The sequence below is a fragment of the Equus asinus genome, chromosome 22 (genome assembly GCF_041296235.1).
Source record: "Equus asinus isolate D_3611 breed Donkey chromosome 22, EquAss-T2T_v2, whole genome shotgun sequence".
Classification (NCBI taxonomy): domain Eukaryota; kingdom Metazoa; phylum Chordata; class Mammalia; order Perissodactyla; family Equidae; genus Equus; species Equus asinus.
This window is the reverse complement of record NC_091811.1, coordinates 26795067-26818148: the sequence shown is the minus strand read 5'-3', so window position 1 is coordinate 26818148 and position 23082 is coordinate 26795067. Positions and strand designations below refer to the sequence as shown.

At 35.2% G+C, this 23082-nt stretch overlaps 1 protein-coding gene across 2 annotated transcripts in view; it reads left to right on the top strand.

The window, feature by feature from the left end:
* The window catches only part of RERG (RAS like estrogen regulated growth inhibitor), a 113930-nt gene extending 95228 nt beyond the window's left edge, over positions 1-18702 (top strand). For both annotated transcript variants that reach the window (XM_014834254.3, XM_070494315.1), the window contains exons 3-5: positions 6814-6870; positions 15313-15386; positions 16955-18702. In XM_014834254.3, the coding sequence (XP_014689740.1) occupies positions 6814-6870; positions 15313-15386; positions 16955-17362 (539 nt within the window). In that variant the 3' untranslated portion in view covers positions 17363-18702. The remainder of the gene's footprint in view (positions 1-6813; positions 6871-15312; positions 15387-16954) is intronic.
* The last annotated feature ends 4380 nt before the right edge of the window (positions 18703-23082 follow it).

Here is a 23082-nt window from a genome sequence, read left to right as displayed (position 1 = left end):
TCTGGCACAGTGCCTGACCTAATAGTGCACACTCCATAAATGAAGGTGGAAAACAATACTAACAATGTTGCATTATTTTTAAACCTTTTTCCCATTATAATTTTTATGATGTTGTTTAAATTGATGTTGTGCTTAGTGAAGTGAGAAAAAAATTCCCAAGTGGTATTAAACTTGTCCTTCTCTTTTTTCATTATTTTTCAAATATGTACTATATTTATTGTGGTATTTTAACTATAGATCATTAAATTCAAACTGAAGCCCATTTAGTGTTGATTTTGCCACTCATGTAGGCTTGCTGATACACACCATTGCACCATGCATTTTTCTGGCCAAGTAAAGACATTGTAGGTACATTGAAGGGGAAAGAGAGGAAGGGAGAGAGACTCTATCTCTTAGCTGTGTCCTGATTTTGAGAAGTTTCACACTTGGGATACTGTGTAAGTTTATTATAATATCTTCATTATAGTTTTTAAGCTTTAAAATTTCTATTAAACATTGAAAAATTTGTTGTAAAAGAAATAGGGAAAATAATTCAGATAACAAGTGTTGAATATACATACAACACAGAGTGGACTATAATTGTGCTAGTATTATCCACATTTGCCTTATTTGCCTTTAATAAATATTTTTCTTTGTTTGTAACAGAATGCTTAAAACCCTTTGTGACATAATTGTCATAAACATAGTAAACTCTTGTGAAAGGCCATTAAGAAATATTTCAAAGTTAACCTAGTCCTATCATTTTAAAGTAATTGTATATATTTTTATGACAGTCCTGCAGGCCAAATTAAAACCATGTAAATTACCTAATACATATTCACAATAACTTTTCATTATGATATGTATGCAGGAGGTAATAAGCTCCATGGAATCAAGGGTTTTCATCGAGTGTGTTACAGGCAAAATTCAAAAGGTTTTCATAATGTGCAGGTAAAGAATAGTGTTCCTTGAAGTACTCTTAATTGAAGCAGAAATTCTTTCCCTAGCCTAAAACATCTGACCTGTCCATTTGAAACACTTTTAGCTGGATTTTTCCAAAACAATCAATTGACCACAGTTCTATTAGCACATGATCATTTTTCCATGATAAATGCTTATGATTGTATGCTACTGAGTTTTAGGATACATTTGTTACACAGCAATAGCTAACTAATACAGAAAAATAAGAAAAGTTTCACAAAGGAGGTTATATTTTAACTAGATTTTGAAGGATGATTAGGATTTTATTAGTTGGATAAGGACTTTCAAGGCAGCAGTAACAACATGATTAGAAGCACTAAGAGATGAATGTGCATGATGTTATTAATAGGATAGTCAGTCTGGTGGGCTGATGTAAGCATAAGGAGTGATTAAAACTGAGGTTGCAAAGGTATTTGAGGATCCTCGGGAAGCAAAGGAATGAACTCTGAGCTGCAGGGTGAAATTGCTATCCAGATATTATAGATGAGAAAGCCAAAATTTGAAAAGGAGAGGTGACTGGAAACTGCTTTAACTGATAGAGAATTCAGTACATGTCAGTGAAGAGATGAAAATTTCTTTCAGACAATAGGACTAGATTTTTATATTAAGGATAATTCTTTAAAAGACCTACAGAGATGAACAATAATCACAAATGTTTAGGGGGTCATATATGCTGAAGTATCTTACAAAACAATTGTATTAAATATACATTGTTAAGCACATTATTTCATGAATTGTATAAGTGAAAAACAATGACATAACAGGATTTTTTTAAGAATATGAACCTAAAAAGTAATATTCGAAAGCTCTGTCTGAATCTCTCCTGAGTATATCTCTTAATTTTTTTTAGAGTATAAGAATATCATGTATGGTAATCATTTACCTTGAAAATTCATTTACCTTCATTTCTTTCTAAAAGTTGATTTATTGTACAGCTCATATCCAGTCAATTTTCGTGTGAAAATATTATTCTGATCATTAAAGTTAGTACTTCTGATGTCTGCCTCATCTTGGTAATGATGTCAGGAATTATTTTGAATAACTAGCCCAGACGCATTAATCTTTGGAAATAGCCTGACTATTTTAATGTAGAAATTTTGCCTTTTAGCCCTTGCTTATAAATGGAATACTATCCTATTGAATTATTACATTGGTGTCACTTTAAATAATATTTCCTTGGATTAAATTCTACTTAGTGAATTTTCCATTTTGTTAGAAACCAATTTTCATTCATAATAATGAAATTCAGTGCTAGTAATATGAAAAATAAACCACATGTGATGAAGAATTATTCAAGTAGCTTATAAATTAGGCAAAATGAGGAGAATGTTCTTCTCTAGATTATCCATTAGACACGTTTGGCTTAGTTAGTGGAAAAGTTTGGGTTTTCAAGGCAATGAGAAGAAAATAAGATATTTCAGAATACAGAAGCTTAACTGTAACTAATCAAATATGTCAAACCTTAACACTTCTGGAAAAATAAAACCTTATATCAGACTCCTAGTGGAAGCAAAGGTGATCAATACCACCATTTTATTTCAAAAGACTCTTTTGCTCAGAATAGTTGGGATGAAAAGGACAGGGTATTCAAAATAAAATTAGATCAACTTTATAGGAACCATTTTAATAAACTACAGAAGTATAGTTTGCGTCAGGATCATAAAATAGCCATTCTAAGGCAATTCAGATTGTATAATTACATAATCTTTTAAGAAAAAGCTATAAAAGATGGCAAGGTTCTGTTGTGAATTCTCTTGAGTTAATTTTTCTGCTTATTCTCTCCATGCCTGGGTATTATTTAACTGTAAAGAAGGGTGAGATATGACATGGATTGATATATCTTTTTCGTCTATTCAGCAAGTATTTTTTAGTCTACAGTGTGCCAGACACTGTTCCAGACACTAGAAAACAGTGTTGGATAAAACAAATTACATGCTCTCATGGAATATACATGCTGAAGAAGGAATCAAGTAACGTAATAATAATAATGAGCATTTCAGTAGCTGTTATTGTTACTATTATTACTAGTAGTGGTGGTAGTAGTAGTAGTAGGTGATTTATGGAACACGTGACTAGGAGACTGGCAGGCAATGACCTCATCTCCTACTCCACCCACTCTTGCTCATTCTGCTTAGCTGCACTGGTCGGCTTAATGTTCCTTGAGCATGTCGAGCCAGCATTCCTACTTTAGGGCCTTCGCACTGACTGTTCCTTCTTTCTGGAACACTATTTGTTCCAGATAGCTTCCCCCATCTCTTTCTTACATCACCTTCTCAATGGGGATTACCCTGGTCACCCCATCTTAACAACTCTCAGGCCCTCATCTCTGAATGCTGAATCCCCCTTACCTTCCTCTGCTTCTTTTATCCCATAATACTTATCACCTCTAACATACTATGTAATTTATTTATTATTTTTATTTTTCATCTGTCTCCTCCTGGTGGAATATAAGCTCTGTAAGTTCAGAGATCTTTGTCTGAATTGTTTACAGGATTATTCCAAACACCTAGAATACAACCTGGTACAGAGTAGGCACTCAGTAAATATTTATTCAATGAGGTCAGGGAGCGATTGAGAAAAAGATGCGACATAAGAGGGTTTACATTTTAGCAGAATCACTGGCTGAGTGTGGAGAGTAGTTTAAGGGGGTTCTGGGGATACAGATAAAGTAGAGACACCACTGAGGAAGTAACTGTATTATCATTAACAGGTAAAACATTGTTATGAGAGGTAGTGGTGCAAGAGGTGAGAAGTGGTAAGATATATCACATATGAACATTACATTCTATTATGAAGCTATAATAAAATTTGGGGCTAAATAATACTAATGAAGTTTTATAATTATGTCAGTAAATGGTGAATGTCACCTAAGCATCTCAGACATGATTTAAATAACAATAGAGCCTTTAGCAGGTATCACTTCCACAGATATAAAATTATTTTCATTCTTTAGACTAGAAATTTTAAATTAAAATATTATCAAAAAGTTAAAAATATAGAAAATTCATTTGTCTTTTCCCTGAAGAATCTATGAGAGAGAGAGATTAAAAAACGTCTTCAAAGGATGAACATATGACATGTCAATTTTTAAAGCAGTTTTTGATGTTTTTTACTACATTTGAAGTAGATTGAATTCTTAAATTTATGATTCTATTGTTAAAATAACTGTCAAATAATGATGTGTGTCTCTTTAAAAAGTGAACATAAAGAAGTTGAGATTGATTTCTTTGATTAAGCCCAGCAACACTGCCCTGTTGGAAGGAGGGTAGCTGAAACTGAGCCAGTAACCCAGAAGTCAGCAGGAATCACTCATCAACAACAAACACCGTGTCTCAGACAGGCACAGGAACCATGTCTATAGTAATAGAATAGGTTCCTTATAAATGAACCCCAGAGGTAATTTACTCCAGTATTAGACAAAATTCTAACAAGCCTGTTCATATGGCTTATCAGTCTTTAGAATGAGAAAGGTAACAAAGTAGACATACAGATGCATAATAAAGGTAGTCTCAGTGACTGTGGCCAAAACAAAGCCCTGGTATTTGAGGGAAGAAGAAATTATATATGTGTGTATGAATACATGTATTCATACTAAAAATACTCAAAAGCCCTGGCATTCTAGAGTTGTTTTGACTCAACTACTCTGCAGCTTCTAAAAGTATTGCCACGTAACTGCACAGGGCACAAATCAAGGTTCTTAATGAAGATCCAAACATTTAAACATGATTCCGTTATGTTTAGTGTACATGGTTTTGAAAGGCAATGGAATGTCTAATACATTTTAGAAAGATTTCTTCAAGAAATGACTAAAGTTTAAATGGTCTTGGAATTGGGGTACTTCAAATTTTCCTTATGTAAAAAATTTCTTTAATAGGTCATTGCTTGAAGATGCCAGATAAATGAATTTTTCTAGGTTGTAAACTTTAGAGTTAAAACTATTTATTCTAACAAAAGATGAAACTCTTTGAATAATGCAGGCAATTATGTTTACTAATACTGCTGATTTAAAAATGGAAAAATATCTGTCTAGTGCTTACTACTTCTTGCATGCAACAAAAAGCCTTGATCTCAAGAGAGTGAACAGTGACAGACTGAAAATTGCAGATAAAACCACAAGTTCGCTCACTGTGGGAAGTATTATAGGGTCAGTGGCCTTGCTACTTTAGGCACTGCAAATATTTTGGCTGAAAGCCAGCCTCACACTCTGTAATTAGAAAGAACATTGCTACTTTCAGTCTCCAGCCAAGCCACATATGCTTGTGGTCTGTTTTATTAGGTTCTCATTGCAATTTGCACTGCGATCTCTCATACAAGATGCTACGGTAGGGGGTATATACCTCTGTTAATCCTAACAGAGGCAATGGACAAATGAGATAATGACAGTAACTTTCAACTAACTAGTCTTATTTTTTCAAGGAGTATCTTTAGACTACTACAGCCACAGCATTTCAGAAAAAATAGAAATACCCTAATAATAGATATTTTTAAACTATAAAATATGATAGACATTGATTCTTTAGTTAGATCCAGTGGGATCCCAGAAAGACCATCAAGGGTCTTCAGAGGGCTCATGAGTCAACTGAAATTATATGCCAAATTGTGTGTATATACATTCTCCCAGGGAAAGGATCCAAAGCTTTCATTCCATTTTTGAAGTGTCTGTGACACTACCAAAAAAATTTTTTTGAAGAGATTAAAAACCATTCTTTTAGGGGCCAGCCCCATGGCCGAGTAGTTAAGCTCGTGCACTCCACTTTGGCAGCCTGGGGTTCGGATCCTGGGCGTGGACCTAGCACTGTTCATCAGGCCATACTGAGGCGGCGTCCCACATAGCAGAGCCAGAAGGACCTGCAACTAGAATATACAACTGTGTAGTGGGGGGCTTCAGGGAGAAGAAGAAGGAAAAATAGAAAATTAACAACAGATGTTAGATCAGGTGCCAACCTTTTGAAAAAGAACCCACTCTTTTCAACTATAATACAAGTATAAGAAGTGGTGAGTATGTCTTCCACCAGTTTTAAGGACAAGAGTCCACATACCTCAGCACTTCTCTTTCTCCGACCCATCTTCTAGTTAAATATTATCCAGATGGCCTAGGCCTTAACTTCAGTTTAGGACAATGGATAAATTATAGACTTTAGAAACAGACTTCTTGGATTCAAATCCTGACTCAGCCACTAACTAGCTAGGTGAGCTCAGTTAAATTAGTTACCATCTCAGAGCCTCAGTTTCCTCATCTGAACAATGGGACCAATCCTAGTACCTGCCTCATAGGGATGAACTGAGGGTTGAGGAGATCATGCACACGGACGGTATGCTTAGCACAGGTCCGGGTCCTGACACTGACTGTGAGTATTTCATCAACATCACTTTTGATGAGCTTTAATGAATTACTAATAAAATCCTTAATTTTGAATATTTTTTATAATACAAATTGCCAGCTAGCAATCTGTAAAAATTAACACATTTTAACTCACCATTATCAATCATTACCAATATTCAAACTTCAGAGACCTGTATTGTGATACTTTATGTCTGAATTCATGGTTTTGCTAAAAATTTTGTATGTGAACATTTTCACATTGTGATATTGTTTGTTTTTAATTCTATGACTAAAGGAACAAATCTAAACTATTGGTTAATGCACAATAAATTCATTAAAACCTTACACCAGTTTTTAAGCCACAATATGAAATTGAGAAAGTATTTGAATAAACATAAATAAATGTATTGGGTTTATATGCCAAGAAATGTTAAACACATGTAATAGTCTGAGATATTTCTCTTTCCTTACAGCAAGGACTATAAGAGAATTAATATATTTGTTTGAAATGTTGCTCTTTTTTCCCACAGCTCTTGTAGTGAGATTTCTGACCAAACGGTTCATCTGGGAATACGATCCAACCCTCGGTAGGTCGAATTTTCTTTCCTTCTCCTTTTGCATCAAAGTTTATGACCCAAAAGAAAAATGACATTTTCTGTTGCAACATTTTTAAGCACCTTGCAGCTGCTTTATTGAAGCATGCAAAGAAGACCTCTAGGAAGCTAGATGTTGTTGCATGCTGTCTTTGCTCAGAACCATGCAATTTTAATGCATAGATGAAGAAATCAGGTCAAACTGGAGACAAGAAGGAAGTGGATACAATGTGATGTTCTTCCATCAGGAAATGTAGCATCATTCTAATGAGAGAAAGAGGATACAGTGGACATGGCTAATCTGGTGTGGGAGAGAATGGCATGCTGGGGAGAGTGTAACAGTAAAATAAAACTTGTGAATACTGATTTTGAAAAAATGTATAAATAAACTATGTTTTCCCCCTCTTCTCTCCGATGAATCTGATTTAAGCCTATTTAAAAAATAAAAAAAGAAGCAAAAATTGATGTCTGTGGATCTTGAAAGTGGCAATAATGTTGATGTATGAAGTGTTCGTTACATGTATTTTTCATAGTCCATAACGGAGTACTTACTAGAAATCTATTTATTTATCAACTTCAAAATAAAACTGAAAATCCATGGGTTCTAAATTAAGCTTAACATTTTACTCTGAATTAAGCCTTTGAATTCTTGTTTGTTATGCTTCAGGACCCCAGGTGGTTTTGTAAAGGGCAACAACTTTGAAATCCAGCCACAGAGGGAAAGACATACATCATTTTATTACCAGGCATGGGGTGCCCCAGGCTGAGTGGGCCTTACTCAGAATGGTGAAATGGGCAACGATTATTCCTGGGTTTGTTTATTTGTTTGTTTTTAGATTATCACTCCAAGGTTACATAGGTTGAGTTTAAAAGGGAGCTTTCTTTCCCCTGTGCCTCATTTCATTGCTTTTACTTATTCATTCAGCAAATGTGTATTAAATTCCTCCTATATGTCAGATTATTCTAGGTTCTGAAGACAAATCGATAGGCAGAAAGAGAAAGCCTCTGCTTTTCTTGAGCTTACCATCTAGTAAAGAGAGAAGAGTCAACAAATAAATATATGTCAAATAATGATAAGTTCTATGAAGGAAAACTGAACAGGGAAGGGGACAAAGAGTGGTCTTATAGTTTATTTATTTAATTTTTAATATTTTAATCTGTCCAGAACTTATTTTAGTGAGAAGTACAAGGTGAAGACCCAACGTTTTTTCCACACAATTGACCCAATTGTCCCTCTAGTATTTATCAAACAGTCCCCACCTTTCCCCACCACTCCCCATGTTGCATTTTTTTGCATTTTGGACCATTTACACTAGGATGCAGTTCTAGACTTGCTCTTCATATCTAACCTGGACTTTTGATAATTGTACGCTTTTTAGAACTTGTTGATACTCAGTAGAGAAAGGCTTCCTTCTTTCCTTTTTTTTTTTTTTACAAAATTATCTTGGCTACTATCTCCAGTTTATTCTTCCAGGTCAATTTTAAAAACTGTATCATAACATGCCATGATTTTGATTGGAATTGCATTAAGACTATAAATTACTTTGAGAAGAATCACATCCTGATGATGTGGAATCTTTTAATTTAAAAGTATAACATGTTTTTACGTTTATTAATCTTTACTTCTCTTTTTTTGCTTTTAAATAAATTATTTAACATCAATAATTTTAACATGTTTTTCATATAGCCAAAATCTAATCTTAAAATGATATATTTGGATCTAAAAATGCACTTGGTTTAAGAAAAAAACATTCATCATCTATTGTCTGTAAATACTTTTCTGTTTTTTTTTCTTAGGATTGGCTCTGAGCTAACATCTGTTGCCAATCTTTTTGTTTTCTTTATTCCTCTCCCCAAAGCCCCCCAGTACATAGCTGTGTATTCTAGTTGTAGGTCCTTCTAGTTCTATCGTGTGTGACGCTCCCCAGCATGGCCTGATGAGCAGTACTAGGTCCGCGCCCAGGATCTGAACCAGCGAAACCCCAGGCTGCAGAAGTGGAGCGCGGGAACTTAACCACTCGGCCATGAGGCCAGCCTCATCTTCTCTTATACTTTTATTACTTACATAAGGTTCACAAAGATTATAGTTCCTGAGAATCTTAAGGATTTATTGTTATTTATTATAGTTCAGTAGAAAAATATTAATTTTATTAAGTTATAATAATACATCTCAACAAAAGATGAAGCTTATAAAAAATGGTCTCATAAAACTTTTTAACTCTCTCTGAATATGTTCTAGTAACTAACATTACTATTTTTAATTAGTCTTAAGTGAACCATTTTCCCTTTTGTTTTTTTCATTCTGAAAAACAACTGCTATTAATAGAGATCTGCCTGCATCAGTAATGTGTAATGCAGGCTTCCTTCACTAAGAATAATGAAACTTTACTCAGTGACCTTGTACTGTACTGTTCAAAGAGGACTGCAGCTGCTAAGCAACAAGAGCATTGATCAGACTTCAGGAGTATCAGATACATGACTCTCTCCCAGGGGAGGGCTTCATTAACTCATCCTGGAAACTGGATTTGTGTGTGTGTGTGTGTGTATACACGTGTGTGTGTACACGTGTGTGTGTGCTAGAAGTTGCTAATGTTCTAGCCTACAGGAGTTCCCAATCTGTTTGATTCAAGAGCAGTCAGCATTTCCTGGGCTTAACTTCCTACCATCATAGAGTTTCAAATCCACCACTCAAAGGGAAAGCTACATTTAAAAAAAGAAGTGGAATATTTTCACAAAACAGTCTTTAATTCTAAATTCAGTGCCTTCCTTAGAAACATGAGGCAGTTTTTCAACCTGTAACAGAATTGTTGCTCCATGAGAAGCTGAACACCATGAACAGCATTCAACATATTAACAAATTGGAATATTTACTGCTCTGAAATGATTCTAGGAAGGAAATGCTTTCTACTATAATAGCAAGTGATTTCCAAACTCTTAAATTTCAAGACCCAATGTTTTAGTTTTGGGGTGTTTTTTTTTTTGTTTTTTTGTTTTTTTATGGAGAGGAACTATCATCGGAATTCCAGTTAGGGATGTTAGCAAGGGTGTAAGGTGAGGCAGAACTAAATATACGTGCTACTGGCACTCGCATTTTATAAGAGAAGGAAATATTTTTAACTTCTAAGTGCTTTGAAGGATATAATCTAAGATAAAAGATCTATCCTTTACATTGAACAATTTTTGTTTTTCTTAAATTTTTCTCATTTCAATGTGGACCAGTGAAATCTTTGTCAGAGGCCAGAGCTGGTCTGTGAATAACGTTTGAAAACCAGCACTGAAGCCTATAAGATTTGGGACTTGGACTGTCTAACCAGGAAAACCTGCTGCTGCTGCTGATGGCAGCCATGTTCTGGTTGGAGAACAACAGGATCCATGTTCTGATTAGATTCTAAAAAAGAATTTATACTTCCAAGAGTCATATTACCTTCTGGAAATGCTGATCGTGGCAGAGAATATAGTCAAAACCTTAGATCATGAGCAATTGTGTGTGTGTGTGTGTGTGTGTGTTGGGGGCATTTGGAGAGAAAAAGAGAGACTATATTCTAGCACCTTCCACTACTACTGCTGTATAGGAGGCACTCTACTCTGTTTGAATGGATTATGGTGTCTCTATCCGGTGGGACAGGAGTGAGGGTAGGAAATGGAAGACATACTGGACCCACTGGTGCTTTGATTTTGCGATTGGTTCTTCCTGCCTGCGTTACAGTTCCCTCTGTACAAACTTGGGAAGTCTTGTACAGAGAGAGACACATTCAGAACAAATTCTCTCAGCTGGATGCTAAAGCAGAAGTGCTTGGCCAACTCATAGAACTATTTAATATTGACACAGCAAGGAAATTTTGAGATTGTCATTTGACAAATAAGGAAACAAGTCCAACAAAGTAAATTTATCCAAGATTACGTGGATAGTTTGTGGTTAGACCAGCAATAGAACTCAAGTCGCTACAATTTCCATTCTAGCATAAATCAGCATTACTAGCTGCTCTTGTTACTGTACTGGCCAAATGTCTGTATTAATATGTTGAAATTTGCAAATAAAATTAAATTAGGATTAACCATATACAATATCCCTTTGAGCATCAACTTCTCTTAAAGTAAAAAAATATACTTCTATTTATAAAAATGTTACTGAATGCAGATTTAAATCACATATCTCTCATATATAGTGACATTCAGATATAATTTTTAATATGCCTATTCCATCTTGAAACTAATATTGGTCTTACAGTATACAACATTTTGGTTCATTTAGAAGCATCTCTTAAACAATCATCCCCCTATCTTTAAAAAAAAAAAAGACTCAAATGATCATGTTGTGTTAGGATGAACAAAATGAAAAATGTGTCCACCCTCTAAACACATACATATTTTCCCTTATCTTTTAAAATTAATACAGTTTAATTCCAAGGAGTACTTAAATACATTTTTTAGAATTATCTTTAGAAAGGCTAGCACATGGATATACAACATTTTGCCTTTGTAGGCAATACTTCCACTGCCTCACATGTAGTTTGGGTTTCTCATGAGAGAGAGAGAAGAGGCTTTAAGAAAAAAAAATGCTTGAAATGGTGTTAAACCAGTACAGAGCTTCGATGACATCACTGCTGCCACCCACTGCTACATCTGTGGCGGACATTCCCTCATTTCCTGCATTTTATCATTTTCATTTCAGTTAACACACAACTTCATACAATTTTCATTATATTCTGTTTCCCCCCTACTGTGGCCTTCTGTGGTTGAAATACATATCCTATTTATCATGGAAGCAACAGAGAAAAATATCCCTGTCTGTCAGACAACTTTTGGTGCAAAGAGATGGAATAGAGCCCAGAACTCTGTTTTCCAGGCTCCAGGGCTGATGCCAGTCCTTTTTAAAAAGGAAAGGGTACAAAGGCCACTACAGAACAGTGGAGGGAGAAAGAAAAAGAGCATGGATCTAGCATGTGTGCTGCCGTCTGGGCCTGTCCTCCTCAAGCTGGAGCACTGAAGATGAAAAAGGAAGTTGAGAGAACACTCATAGATAAGCAGTTGCTATAAATGGTATTTTAGAGCTTTAAATCATGTAAAACAATAATCTATTTAACATAAAAAAGTAGGGGGATGGAACATTCTAGAATTGGCAAGCATTACACACACCACCTATGGGTTAGATATTCTAGGGGAATGACAATAATGGAAAATACACTTATTAAAGTACATTGAATTAATATACTCTCATTAATCAAATAATGAGATTAATATAATCTCATTTTCTAATTTCATTTTTCAGAAAGTACTTCAGCAATGTGCCATGCATGTGGCAATGACCATTACACGGGGCTGATGGCAGGTAGAAGGCGAGGTTACACTACTCAGTTAAGCCTCCTTTCTGCAGTTTGTATTGTGAGTAGGAGATTATATTTACAGCAAAGTAACATAAAACTGTGGTCGAAAAAGACCTGTAAGGTAGTTTATGAGATGAAGAAATGAAAATCAGAAACATGAGATAGACAGAAAAAAAATAAGTAGAAGGGCTGGCTTATTCCCTACCCTGATGGGAGAGAAATGTCTAGGTTTACTTGCTCAGGCGGTCGATTGGTTAGTTGGTTGCTTGGTTGGTAATTTGTGTAGTTTAGGTGTAAATAATTGAGTCAATCATACTGCTCTACCCATGGCACCATGTCGTGTGCATGCAAAGCCTTTATATTATTTGTGTTATATTTATATTGTTTATATTATTATTTTATTTTATTATTTATAATATTTATATTATTTCAATTTATTTTTCCCTCATCCCTATTCTGACATTATTGCCGTCCTCTTTCCCTTAGATGTATAATCTAATGTGTTTGATACTTAGCAGAGTAGTTAGAATTCCTAAAGCCAGTCTTCCTGAGTTCCAATCTCAACCCTACCACTTACCACTTAACCTGTGTGACCTTTGGCAAGTTATTATATGTTGTTGTGCCTCAGTTTCCTCATGTGAAATGGAGCTCATAGTAATAATTACTATGTGAGGTATTTGTGAAGATCAATGAGTTAATATGAGTAAAGCATTTAGAGCAATTCTTATTCAAATGGTAAGCAATATGTGCTAGCTATTACATATTTTTTTAAAAAATATTTTTTCTGTGCTTGTGTATAATTTAAATTTATATAAATTTATCATGCTATAGGTCTATCTATAGAGGTAATCCTATGATTTCTTTTCCTTTAGTCCTTAATGTGTTAAATTGCATCAATAGATTTTAAACACTGCATTCCTGAAATAAAGTCTATTTGATCATGATATACTTTCCTTATTGCACTGTTTGATTCAACTGGGTAATATTTTGTTTAGAATTTTTGAATCTATGTTCAAGGATGAAATGAGCCTGCAATTTTCTTTTCTTTTTTCTCTTATTACTCTTATAATACTTCTTATAAGAGTTAGCATAATGCCCCATAAAAGGAATTGGGTAGCCACCCTTTTTCTATTTTCTAGAGCAACTTGTTTAATGTTTAATAGAAATATCCTATAAAGCCAATTGGATGCAGTTGCTTTTTATGATTAGGAGAAATCTACAATTAGCATTTAAGTTTATTTACTGGCGATTGATCAAGTTAAGTGTTCTATTTCTCATTGCGCCAATCTGTGCATTTTTTTCTCCCAGAATTTATCGGGGTTTGAAATTTGTTGGTATATAATTCCTAATATTATTTTATTTTTATTTCATCAGAATGTGTAGTTATTTTCTTTTTATGTCAAATTTCGTTTGATTGCACATTCTCTCTTAAATTACTGGTCAATATTGCCAGATTTTTACCTCGCCCTGCCATCTCTTTTTTCTTAAATCTTTTCAAGCACCATGCGTGGGTTTTGTTAATCTTATCTAATTTTTTTATGCTGTTTTCTCTTTTACTTCTTTCCTCATTTCTTCTTGGATTTATTCTGTTTTCCTTTTCTCATTTGCTGAGTTGACTACTTAGCTGTCTTTCCTCTATTCTTTCTTTTCACCTTCTGGAATAAGACAAGAACATTAGCTCACTCAAACCTGCCTCTGGCCTCTTCTCCCACCTCTGCCCTGATATATTAGGATCACCTAGAATTGTAATTCTGGATTGCTTTTGATGTAGTTTCATTGCTTTGTTTTACTCCCTTGGGATTTTGAGTTCAGTTTTGTTGGTGAGAAGTCCATTGTCAATCTGAGTCGGGAGTCGTGTCCTTTTGTAGGTGCTTTTTTTCTCTAGATCCTTTAAAATTTTTCTCTTTGTCATTGATATCCTTAAATTTTGCTGTAATGGGTTGAGATATGGGACGTTTTTTCCTTCCTGTGTCTTGTTAGCCCTTTTGATCTGAAGTCTTTCAATGCCTCTCATCCTGGGAAATTCTCAGTCATTACAACCTCAAATGTTTTCATCCCTCTATGTATTTTATTCTCTCTGTGATGTTCATTTTACGAGAGATAGGAACATGTCTATTTCTAATATCCATGTCTCTTATATTTTACTCTTACATTTTCCTTCTTATTTACTGATACCTTCTGGAAGAGTTCCTCAACCTGACCTTCATCAGCTCAATCATTTATTGAGTTCTTTATTTCACTTGTTCTAGTTTTCATTTAAGGCAGTACCAGTTGGTATTTATTTTAACCTCTGGTTTCCATTTCATGCTGGAGGGGCATACTAAGAGCCACCTAGTGCTCTTGCACCTGCAATCTTCTGCTGACCCCAGCAGAGCTAGGAGGCTCCTCTCATGTTAACCTACCAGCCTCCAGTGGTCACTGAGCTGCTATCATTTTTCTGCCTTGAAGAGGCAAAAATGAACAAGCAAACTCTGCTTTGTTCCATCTCCCCTCCCTGCTGCCTATCCCTCCTCTACTTTGGGTAGCTGTTCCTCACCAACCCCTAAACTCTGACGTCCAACAACCTTCTACTGCCCCAAGGTTTTCTCAGAGCTTTACCTGGTCATTTTTTACATGAATGGCTGTCCACTTCCCTCTAGTGTTTCTTACATTTCTAGCGTTGAGATCTGGAAAGAAATGAGTAGCTCCTGCTTGTATGTCATCTTCTCAGGAACATGAATTAACAGCGATGTCCAGAAATGGAATTTTTAGGAGTATCAAAGTAGAATGCATTTTTTGGGAACCACTTTCTCACTTTAGGATGCGGAGGCCTCATTTTAAAAGGCAGAGAGCATCAAGAAGCTGGTCTCACAGGAGAATAAAATGAGCAGAGGCAAAGAGACTCTCCCATGCTGTATCCTGAATGCCTCTGGCTCCCACATTAGCACCTGTTACTTCCAGGAGCTCTAAGAGGTGGCACATTCCTGCACGTTCATCTTTTCCTTCCTAGGATGCACATTCCCTTATTCTATAAAAACAGACACACTCCTGTGACTAATTTGTAATTTTAAGGATCAAATTAAATTATGCACTTATTTACCTTTTTACCTTCTTTTTTTGTTCATTCCCTCAGAATCAACTTACCGACACCAAGCAACCATTGATGATGAAGTTGTCACCATGGAGATACTAGATACGGCTGGTCAGGTGAATAAAGAGTTCAGCTAAAATATTGTCTGGGTCAAATAAAAATCAGAGATGCATAATATGAACAAAATTAAGACACTTTCCTACAATTAAGTAATAACACCTACAGTCTTTTTTCTTTAATTATCCAGTTATTTTATACATTAACATATTTGCAACAGCCTGTGTATACATCCTTATGTAAATTACCCAGTACTTCAAGGTGGTTTTGAAAATACCATAACGTTCACATGATATTATCTAGAATAGAATTACCCACCTATATATGTTTGGAATCACAAGTTATTATTAATAGTTTTTTCATGGATAAATGTGTTTTGAAATGCTCTGATAAAGTTAAACTGATATGTTTACTGGAGAAGTTCTCAGAGCCTTTAATATGCTTATGTATAAGGTGAATCTTTAAGGAATTTAGTATATATTATTCTTCAAACTTGTATGACCTCAGAATCTTTTTTCAGAATACTTCGTTTTAGGAATCTCTCCTGTAATATTCTTTCCAAACCTCACCACATCCTATAGAAAATTTGAGCCACATCATTGAACAACAACAACTTTAAAAAGGAAACTAACATAAGTTTACTGTGAGGTCAGTCACTTCCGAGATTACAAACAGGTGCATGGATAGATTTAGTTCCCAAGGATAGGAGTGACCACTAGAAATGAGAGTTAGGAAGCTGAAGGATTCCATAATGTTTTTCAGTCACCAAGGACCCAGGAATACTTGAATTAAAGTATTTAATCCAAGCAATATTCTTGCGATTAATTATACCCTTGGCCTTCTCATCCCACTTCCTTCCTGTGTACGCTCTCACCTTCCCCCCAGCACTGATTCTAAGAGGGGCGACCAGGAAGTAGATGCCTGTAGAAGTCATCTGACCCTAGGAAGGCAGTGCATTTTCAAATCATACATGTTAGCTTCCTACGAAGGAGTGACTACCTCCTAAGAGAATCACTTTCAATGCGCTTCTATTGTAATATTTTGGGGCGTATGGGTGTAGGGAAAAACAACCAAAACTCCTGAGCTTGAGTTTAACTCTCACAATTTTTCACTGTTTTTCTGCCCCTGGTGGACAATTGTCTATAATCTAAAGAGAGAGGAGATTAAAGCAAAAAACAAAAAAAAAAAATGAAAACAAAACCATTTCACTAAACCATGCCTCTAATTCTGATCTCTGAATGGTGTAGGAAGGGCTACTTGTCTGTTACCTATTCACCAATTCTTTAATTGTGATGAAAACTCTCCGAGGCAATGTGCTCAACTAAGATGATAATTTCTTTAAAGTTCTTGTAATTATAGATTTAATGATGTGGCAAGAAAAAATTAGAAGCAGAAAGTAAAGTTTATTCACTTAGAACATTTTTAGTTCCCTGAAACATCATGCTATGAGTAATGTTTCTATTCCAAACTGATTGAAAAGGTAAGCTTGAATAGGCAGACTGTCAAGAAATTTTAATGACACTGAATATAAAGAAGAGTAATTAAGGGATTACCGTTAGCATTAGCAGCATCTATATGTTGCAGTTACTTCCAGGACTCCTGACTGCCATCTTTTCCTTGCCCACAGGAAGACACCATTCAGAGGGAAGGACACATGCGATGGGGGGAAGGCTTTGTGCTGGTCTATGACATTACTGACCGAGGAAGTTTTGAGGAAGTGCTGCCACTTAAGAACATCCTGGATGAGATCAAAAAGCCCAAGAATGTGACTCTCATCTTGGTTGGAAACAAAGCTGACTTGGACCACTCCAGACAGGTTAGTACAGAAGAAGGGGAGAAGCTGGCCACAGAATTGGCATGTGCTTTTTATGAGTGTTCTGCCTGCACCGGAGAAGGGAACATCACCGAGATATTCTACGAGCTTTGTCGAGAGGTGCGTCGCCGGAGAATGGTCCAGGGCAAGACGAGGCGACGCAGTTCCACCACGCATGTCAAGCAAGCCATTAACAAGATGCTCACCAAAATCAGTAGTTAAGCAGCTCTCTTCTTGCAAAATCCCCTCTGAGACGGGCCGGGTAATTGGAAATTCTCTCTTGCCCTTTCCCTCCCTTTTTTTTTTACTTCCAAAAATAAAACAAAATAGTCCATTTCTTGTTCTGACTCTGGGAAATGTCTGGGCTTCCCATTATTCCCAGGTTCTCATACGTTGAGAAGTTAGAGTGTTTTATACAGCGTCAGTGCGGACGATTTCTCCCTTTGCTGCTTGAATAGGGTACACTCTATTGCAGTTTGAACATGTAATCACCAGAGATTCTGAAATGGCTAGGTTCATATTAAGCTATTTTTAGGCATCTTCACCTTGCTTAAATAGGTTAAAGTCTTTTCAAAGTCATTTTTTCAGTTCTATTCCTTGTCAAAGACTGCAAATGATCATCTTAAAAGTCTGAGATAATACAAAATATCTTAAAAGCCCAAGAGGAGTAGCTTGAGATATTGGAGCAGGGCTTAGAACCCTAGTTCTTATTTGAAGTAAGAGTTTTCAGAATTATCTTAAATCACCTAGTTTTTCTTGAACCTTATTCTGCTCTTCAAGTCAAACATGTTCTCACAAAGTTTTCCATTGTCACAGAGAGTTCCATTTCATTTTGAGTTGGTTCTCTCAATGATCTATTGAACATTGCACCCTAATTCTTCCTCTGTGGCTCCAACAAGATTTAATTATAACAGAGGCAACAGGACCCCTCAATTCAGATCCTGCTAGGCCATTTCTCATCAAGCCTAGGGTGATGCAGACATTAGGAAGCTTTTGACCAAACCCTGACTTTACTGAATGATAATAGAGGATTTAGAATTAGAGATTCTGATTGATTTTTCTCCCTGCTTGTCATCTTAGCAGAAAGACAGCAGTCCAAAACACAGGGAAATTAAGAATGCAGCTTAACTGTCCTTCCATTGGGGAGCCAAGGCTCTGTTCCAAGCTCATTAAGAACAACTAGTCTCTGATTCATTGTTGGCTACGTGGCTTCTAGTATTTTGGATAAATTAATTCACTTAGGAGAATTCAGAAAAGAGTGGGTGATTAAAGTTCACTATACCTGAATAAATGTGTATAAAACAGATTCCTATGTTGTGAAAGTACAGTCTATAACTGATAAAACTTTATGATTTTTTCCCCTTCTTATGCCCCCATATATCAAGATTTGGGCACTTTATTTTAGAATAAAATATATATCTTTTACATATGTGTGTATTTATAAATGCATAGATATATGTATAAAAATTTGTAAGAGTTGGAGGCTTTAATTCACCAATGCATTTGAACAACTTGGTGTAACTGACTATTTTATGTGAATATAATAAAAAGCATACTTTTCACATTCTGTCACATTCAGGCAGTCTTTCTTGTGATACCATGAACAGTTTGTAATTTTAGGAAGGCTTGGGACAATCAAATTGTAGCATTGATGAATCAGTGGACATGATATTAAACATAATTTCCTTGTTCATAATAATAGCTACTATTTGAGGCGTAATTAGGTACTATTTTAGGTCCTTTATGTATTTCTCATCAAATCTTCACAATAACCCTAGGCAAGAGGTAGTACTATGACACAATTATGGGGATGAAGATACTAAACCACACGGGAAAACAAGTTTGCATAGCTAATTAGTAGGTAGAGCCAGGATTGAATTCACAGTCAGAAAGTCACTCTGGAGCCTATACTATGATCCACTAGAGTGTATTAGCAGAGTGAGACATGGCTCTTCTTGAGCTGTGGGGATGAAAACACAGGATCCAGAAAATTTATGGAAGACTTGCTTCATTCATGCTTTCATTCATTCATTAACACATATTTATATATAAGTTGGATGTATAAATTGACTTAAGTTAGTCCATTTGATGGTGTCTGTGCTAAACCTTGAAGAATATATACAAGTTATCCAGGAAAGAAAGATGGTTAAAATATTCTAGGCAAAAGGAATATGGACACAAAAGAGGTGATGGTGAGTGTAGTAATTAAAAGCAATTTAGAGAACCATAGATATCATTCTTCAGGGAAAGAAAGGGATACCAGAGGGAATGAATTAAAAGAAGAAAAAGAATAATGGGGGTAGAAAATAAGAAAAAATGTCAAAAATTTATATAACTGCAAGTTTAGGTAACTACATGTTATTAAAGGACTAAGTAGGTAAACTTAGCTGTGATTCATTTTCAGTTATGTCCGTTTAGACAGTGTATGGAAAATGAAAGTAGAATAAAATTATTTTTTAAATGTTGCCATTTAGTATCACAGTGGTTTTCATCCTCTCATGTCTTTACTTGGGGAGGAAACTCAGCTAGTTCCTATTAAGAGCGTGCTCCTAAGGAGACATAATGAAATACCTGAGTGCCATCTTGGGTCAAAGACTAAGGAAGTGAAATTCACAGTCACCAACACCACAACTTCCCTCAACACATTCATACAAATCCAGACCTGTTAAAAAATCATAGAACCACTGGCATAAGTCCCAACTTGTAATTACAGAAGAACATGAGATTGCGCAAATATAAATTGGTTATTTCTCTCATGCCCCAGGCTTGTTCACAAATGAAGGTTATAAACAAGTTGGTTTTTTTAAGTAGTATTTTAATGATGGAAACCTGTATGTTCTTGAATAATGATGGGTTGTTATCACCGCACTACCGTTTCCAACATTTGCTGTTTGTAGTTGCTTTTCTTTTAAGATTCAAAAGACTTCACTATTTCTGAGTACTGTGTTTGTACTCATATGTCTCACAGCACTGAGAGGAGGAACCCATAATTCAGGACCTTCCTTTTAAATAGCATGTGTAATACTTACATATACATAGATAAACACAACATCTTGGGTTCTAAGTATGGTACCAACCAAGCTTTCTTATTGAAACAGCCTCTGCCCACTTTGAGGATAATAAGAAGGTAACCAGTTCATTGGTCCAAATTTAATCAAAGTAAAGTGGAATTCAATTGTCCTGAGTTAATAACTTATTGAGAGATTCTGAGGAAAAAGAAAATGACATCAAAATCTTTATTCCATAGGTTTGAAATGCTACATTTTGCAAATTCTGTATTCCCATGTATATGAGTCTATTTTTGGACTGTCTGTACTGTTCCCCCATTGGTCTCTTTGTCTATTCATGCTCTAGAACCATAGTATTTTAAGAATTGAGACTGATAATATGTTATAATAGCTGATATTATAACATGGTGTCTTTTTTTTTTCAGAGAATTATTTGCTGTTTATTTTCACAAAAATTTTATGTCCACCCTGCATTACCATATAGCAACAGTGGTAAACTTGCTTCTTTGTGACTAAAACAGTGATACTCACCGTGTTGATCAAAATTAAAAATAAATTTTTTGGTTCGGGTATTACTGTGCTCTGGTACTATACAATTGTTTGGTCTAAAAGTGGAATTAGAAGGAAGATTTCCTGTTTGTGCTTGGAAACTAGTGCCCATTTTTTCCCCAGCTTTATTGAGATACAATTGACATATAATGTGGTGTAAGATTAAGGTGTACAACGTGATGATTTGATATATGTATATTGCAAAATGATTACCACAATAAGGTTTAACACATCCATCACCTCATATAATTACCTCGTCTTTTTTGTAGTGAAAGTATTTAAGATTTACTCTCTTAGCAACTTTCAAGTATATAATACAGTATTGTTAACTACAGTCACCATGCTGAAGATTAGATCCTCAGAACTTCATCTTATAACCAGAAGTTTGTACACTTTGATTAACATCTCCCCATTTCCCCCACTCTCCACCTTTGCCAACCTCCATTCTACAGTTTGTTTCCATGAGTTTGGCCTTTTTAAATAGTCACATATGAGTGAGATCATATAATATTTGTCTTTCTCTATCTGACATTTCTCTTAGCCTAATACCCCTCAAAGTCGATCCATGTTGTCACAAATGGCAGAATTTCCTTCTTTTTTCTGGCTGAATAATATTCAATTGTGTGTGTGTGTTTGTATTATATATCATAATTTCTTTATCCATTCATCCGTCAGTGGAACCTTAGGTTATTTCCATGTCTTAACTACTGTGAATACCACAATGATGAATATGGGGGTGCAGCTGTCTCTTCCAGATAGTCATTTCAATTTCTTCAAATACATATCCAGAAGTGGGATTGCTGGATCATATGGTAGCTCTATTTTTAATTTATTGGGGAAGCTCCATACTGTTTTCTATATTGGTTGTATTTATTTGCATTCCCACCAACAGTGTATCAGGTTTTTTTTTTTTTTCCTCCACATCTTCACCAACGTGTTCTCTCTTGTCTTTTTAATAATAGCCGTTCTAACAGGTGTGAGGTGATATCTCATTTTGGCTTTCATTTGTATTTTCCTGATGATTAGTGATGCTGAGCATCTTTTCATGTACCTGTTGGTCATTTGTATGTCTTCTGTAGAATAATGTCTATTCAGGTCCTTTTTTTATTTTTTTAATTGTATTTTTTTCTTTGCTGTTGAGTTATATGAGTTCCTTGCATATTTTGGATGTTATCCCCTTGTCAGATATATAGTTTGCAAATATTTTATTCTATTTCATAGGTTGCTCCTCCATTCTGTTGTTTCTTTTGCTGTGCAGAAGCTTTTTAGTTTGCTGTAGTTCCACTTGTTTATTTTTGCTTTTCTTGCTTGTGCTTTTGGTGTTATATCCAAAAATTTGTTGTCAAGATCAATGTCGAGGAGATTTTCCCTATATTTTTTTCAAGGAGTTTAATGGTTTCAGATCTTACATTTAAGTCTTTAGTCCATTTCAAGTTAATTTTATGAGTGGTGTAAAATAGGGGTCCAATTTCATTCTTTTGCATGTGAATGTCCAGTTTTCCCAACACCATTTATTGAAAAGACTGTCTTTTCCCCATGGAGTATTCTTGGCTCCCTTGTCAAATATTAGTTGTGTATATATGCATGGGTTTACTTCTGCTCTGTATTCTATTCCATTTGTCTATGTGTCTGTTTTTATGCCAGTACCACACTGTTTTGATTATGATAGCTTTGCAATATGTTTGAAATCAGGAAGTGTGATACCTCTAATTTTGTTCTTCTTTCTCAAGATTACTTTGGCCATTTGAGGTCTTTTTGGTTCCATACCAATTTTAGCAATTTTTTTCTGTCTTTCTGAAAAATGCTATTGGAATTTTGATAGAGTTTACATTGAATCTATAAGTGGCTTTGGGTAATATGGTCATTTTAACAATATTAATGCTTCCAATCCATAAACATGGGGTATCTTTGCATTTATTTGCGTCTTCAACTTCTTTCATTGATGTCTTATAGTTTTCAGTGTATAGATCTTTCACCTCCTTGATTAAATTTATTCCTAAGTATTTTATTGTTTTTAATACTGTTACAACGGGGGTCATCTTCTTTGTCTTTCAGATATTTCATTGTTAGTCTATAGAAACACAGCTGATTTTTGTATGTTGATTTTGTATCCTGCAACTTTACTGAATTCCTTTAATAGTCCTACCACTTCTTTCGTGAAGTCTTTAGGATTTTACATACAAATATAAAATTATATCATCTGCAAACAGACAATTTTACTTATTCCTTTCCAGTTTGGATGCCTTGAATTTATTTTTGTTGCCTAATCACTCTGGTTAGGACTTCCTATACTAGGTTAAATAGAAATGGTGAGAGTGAGAACCCTTGTCTTGTTCCCGATTTTAGAGGAAAAGATTTCAGCTTTTTACTGTTGAGTATGTTGTT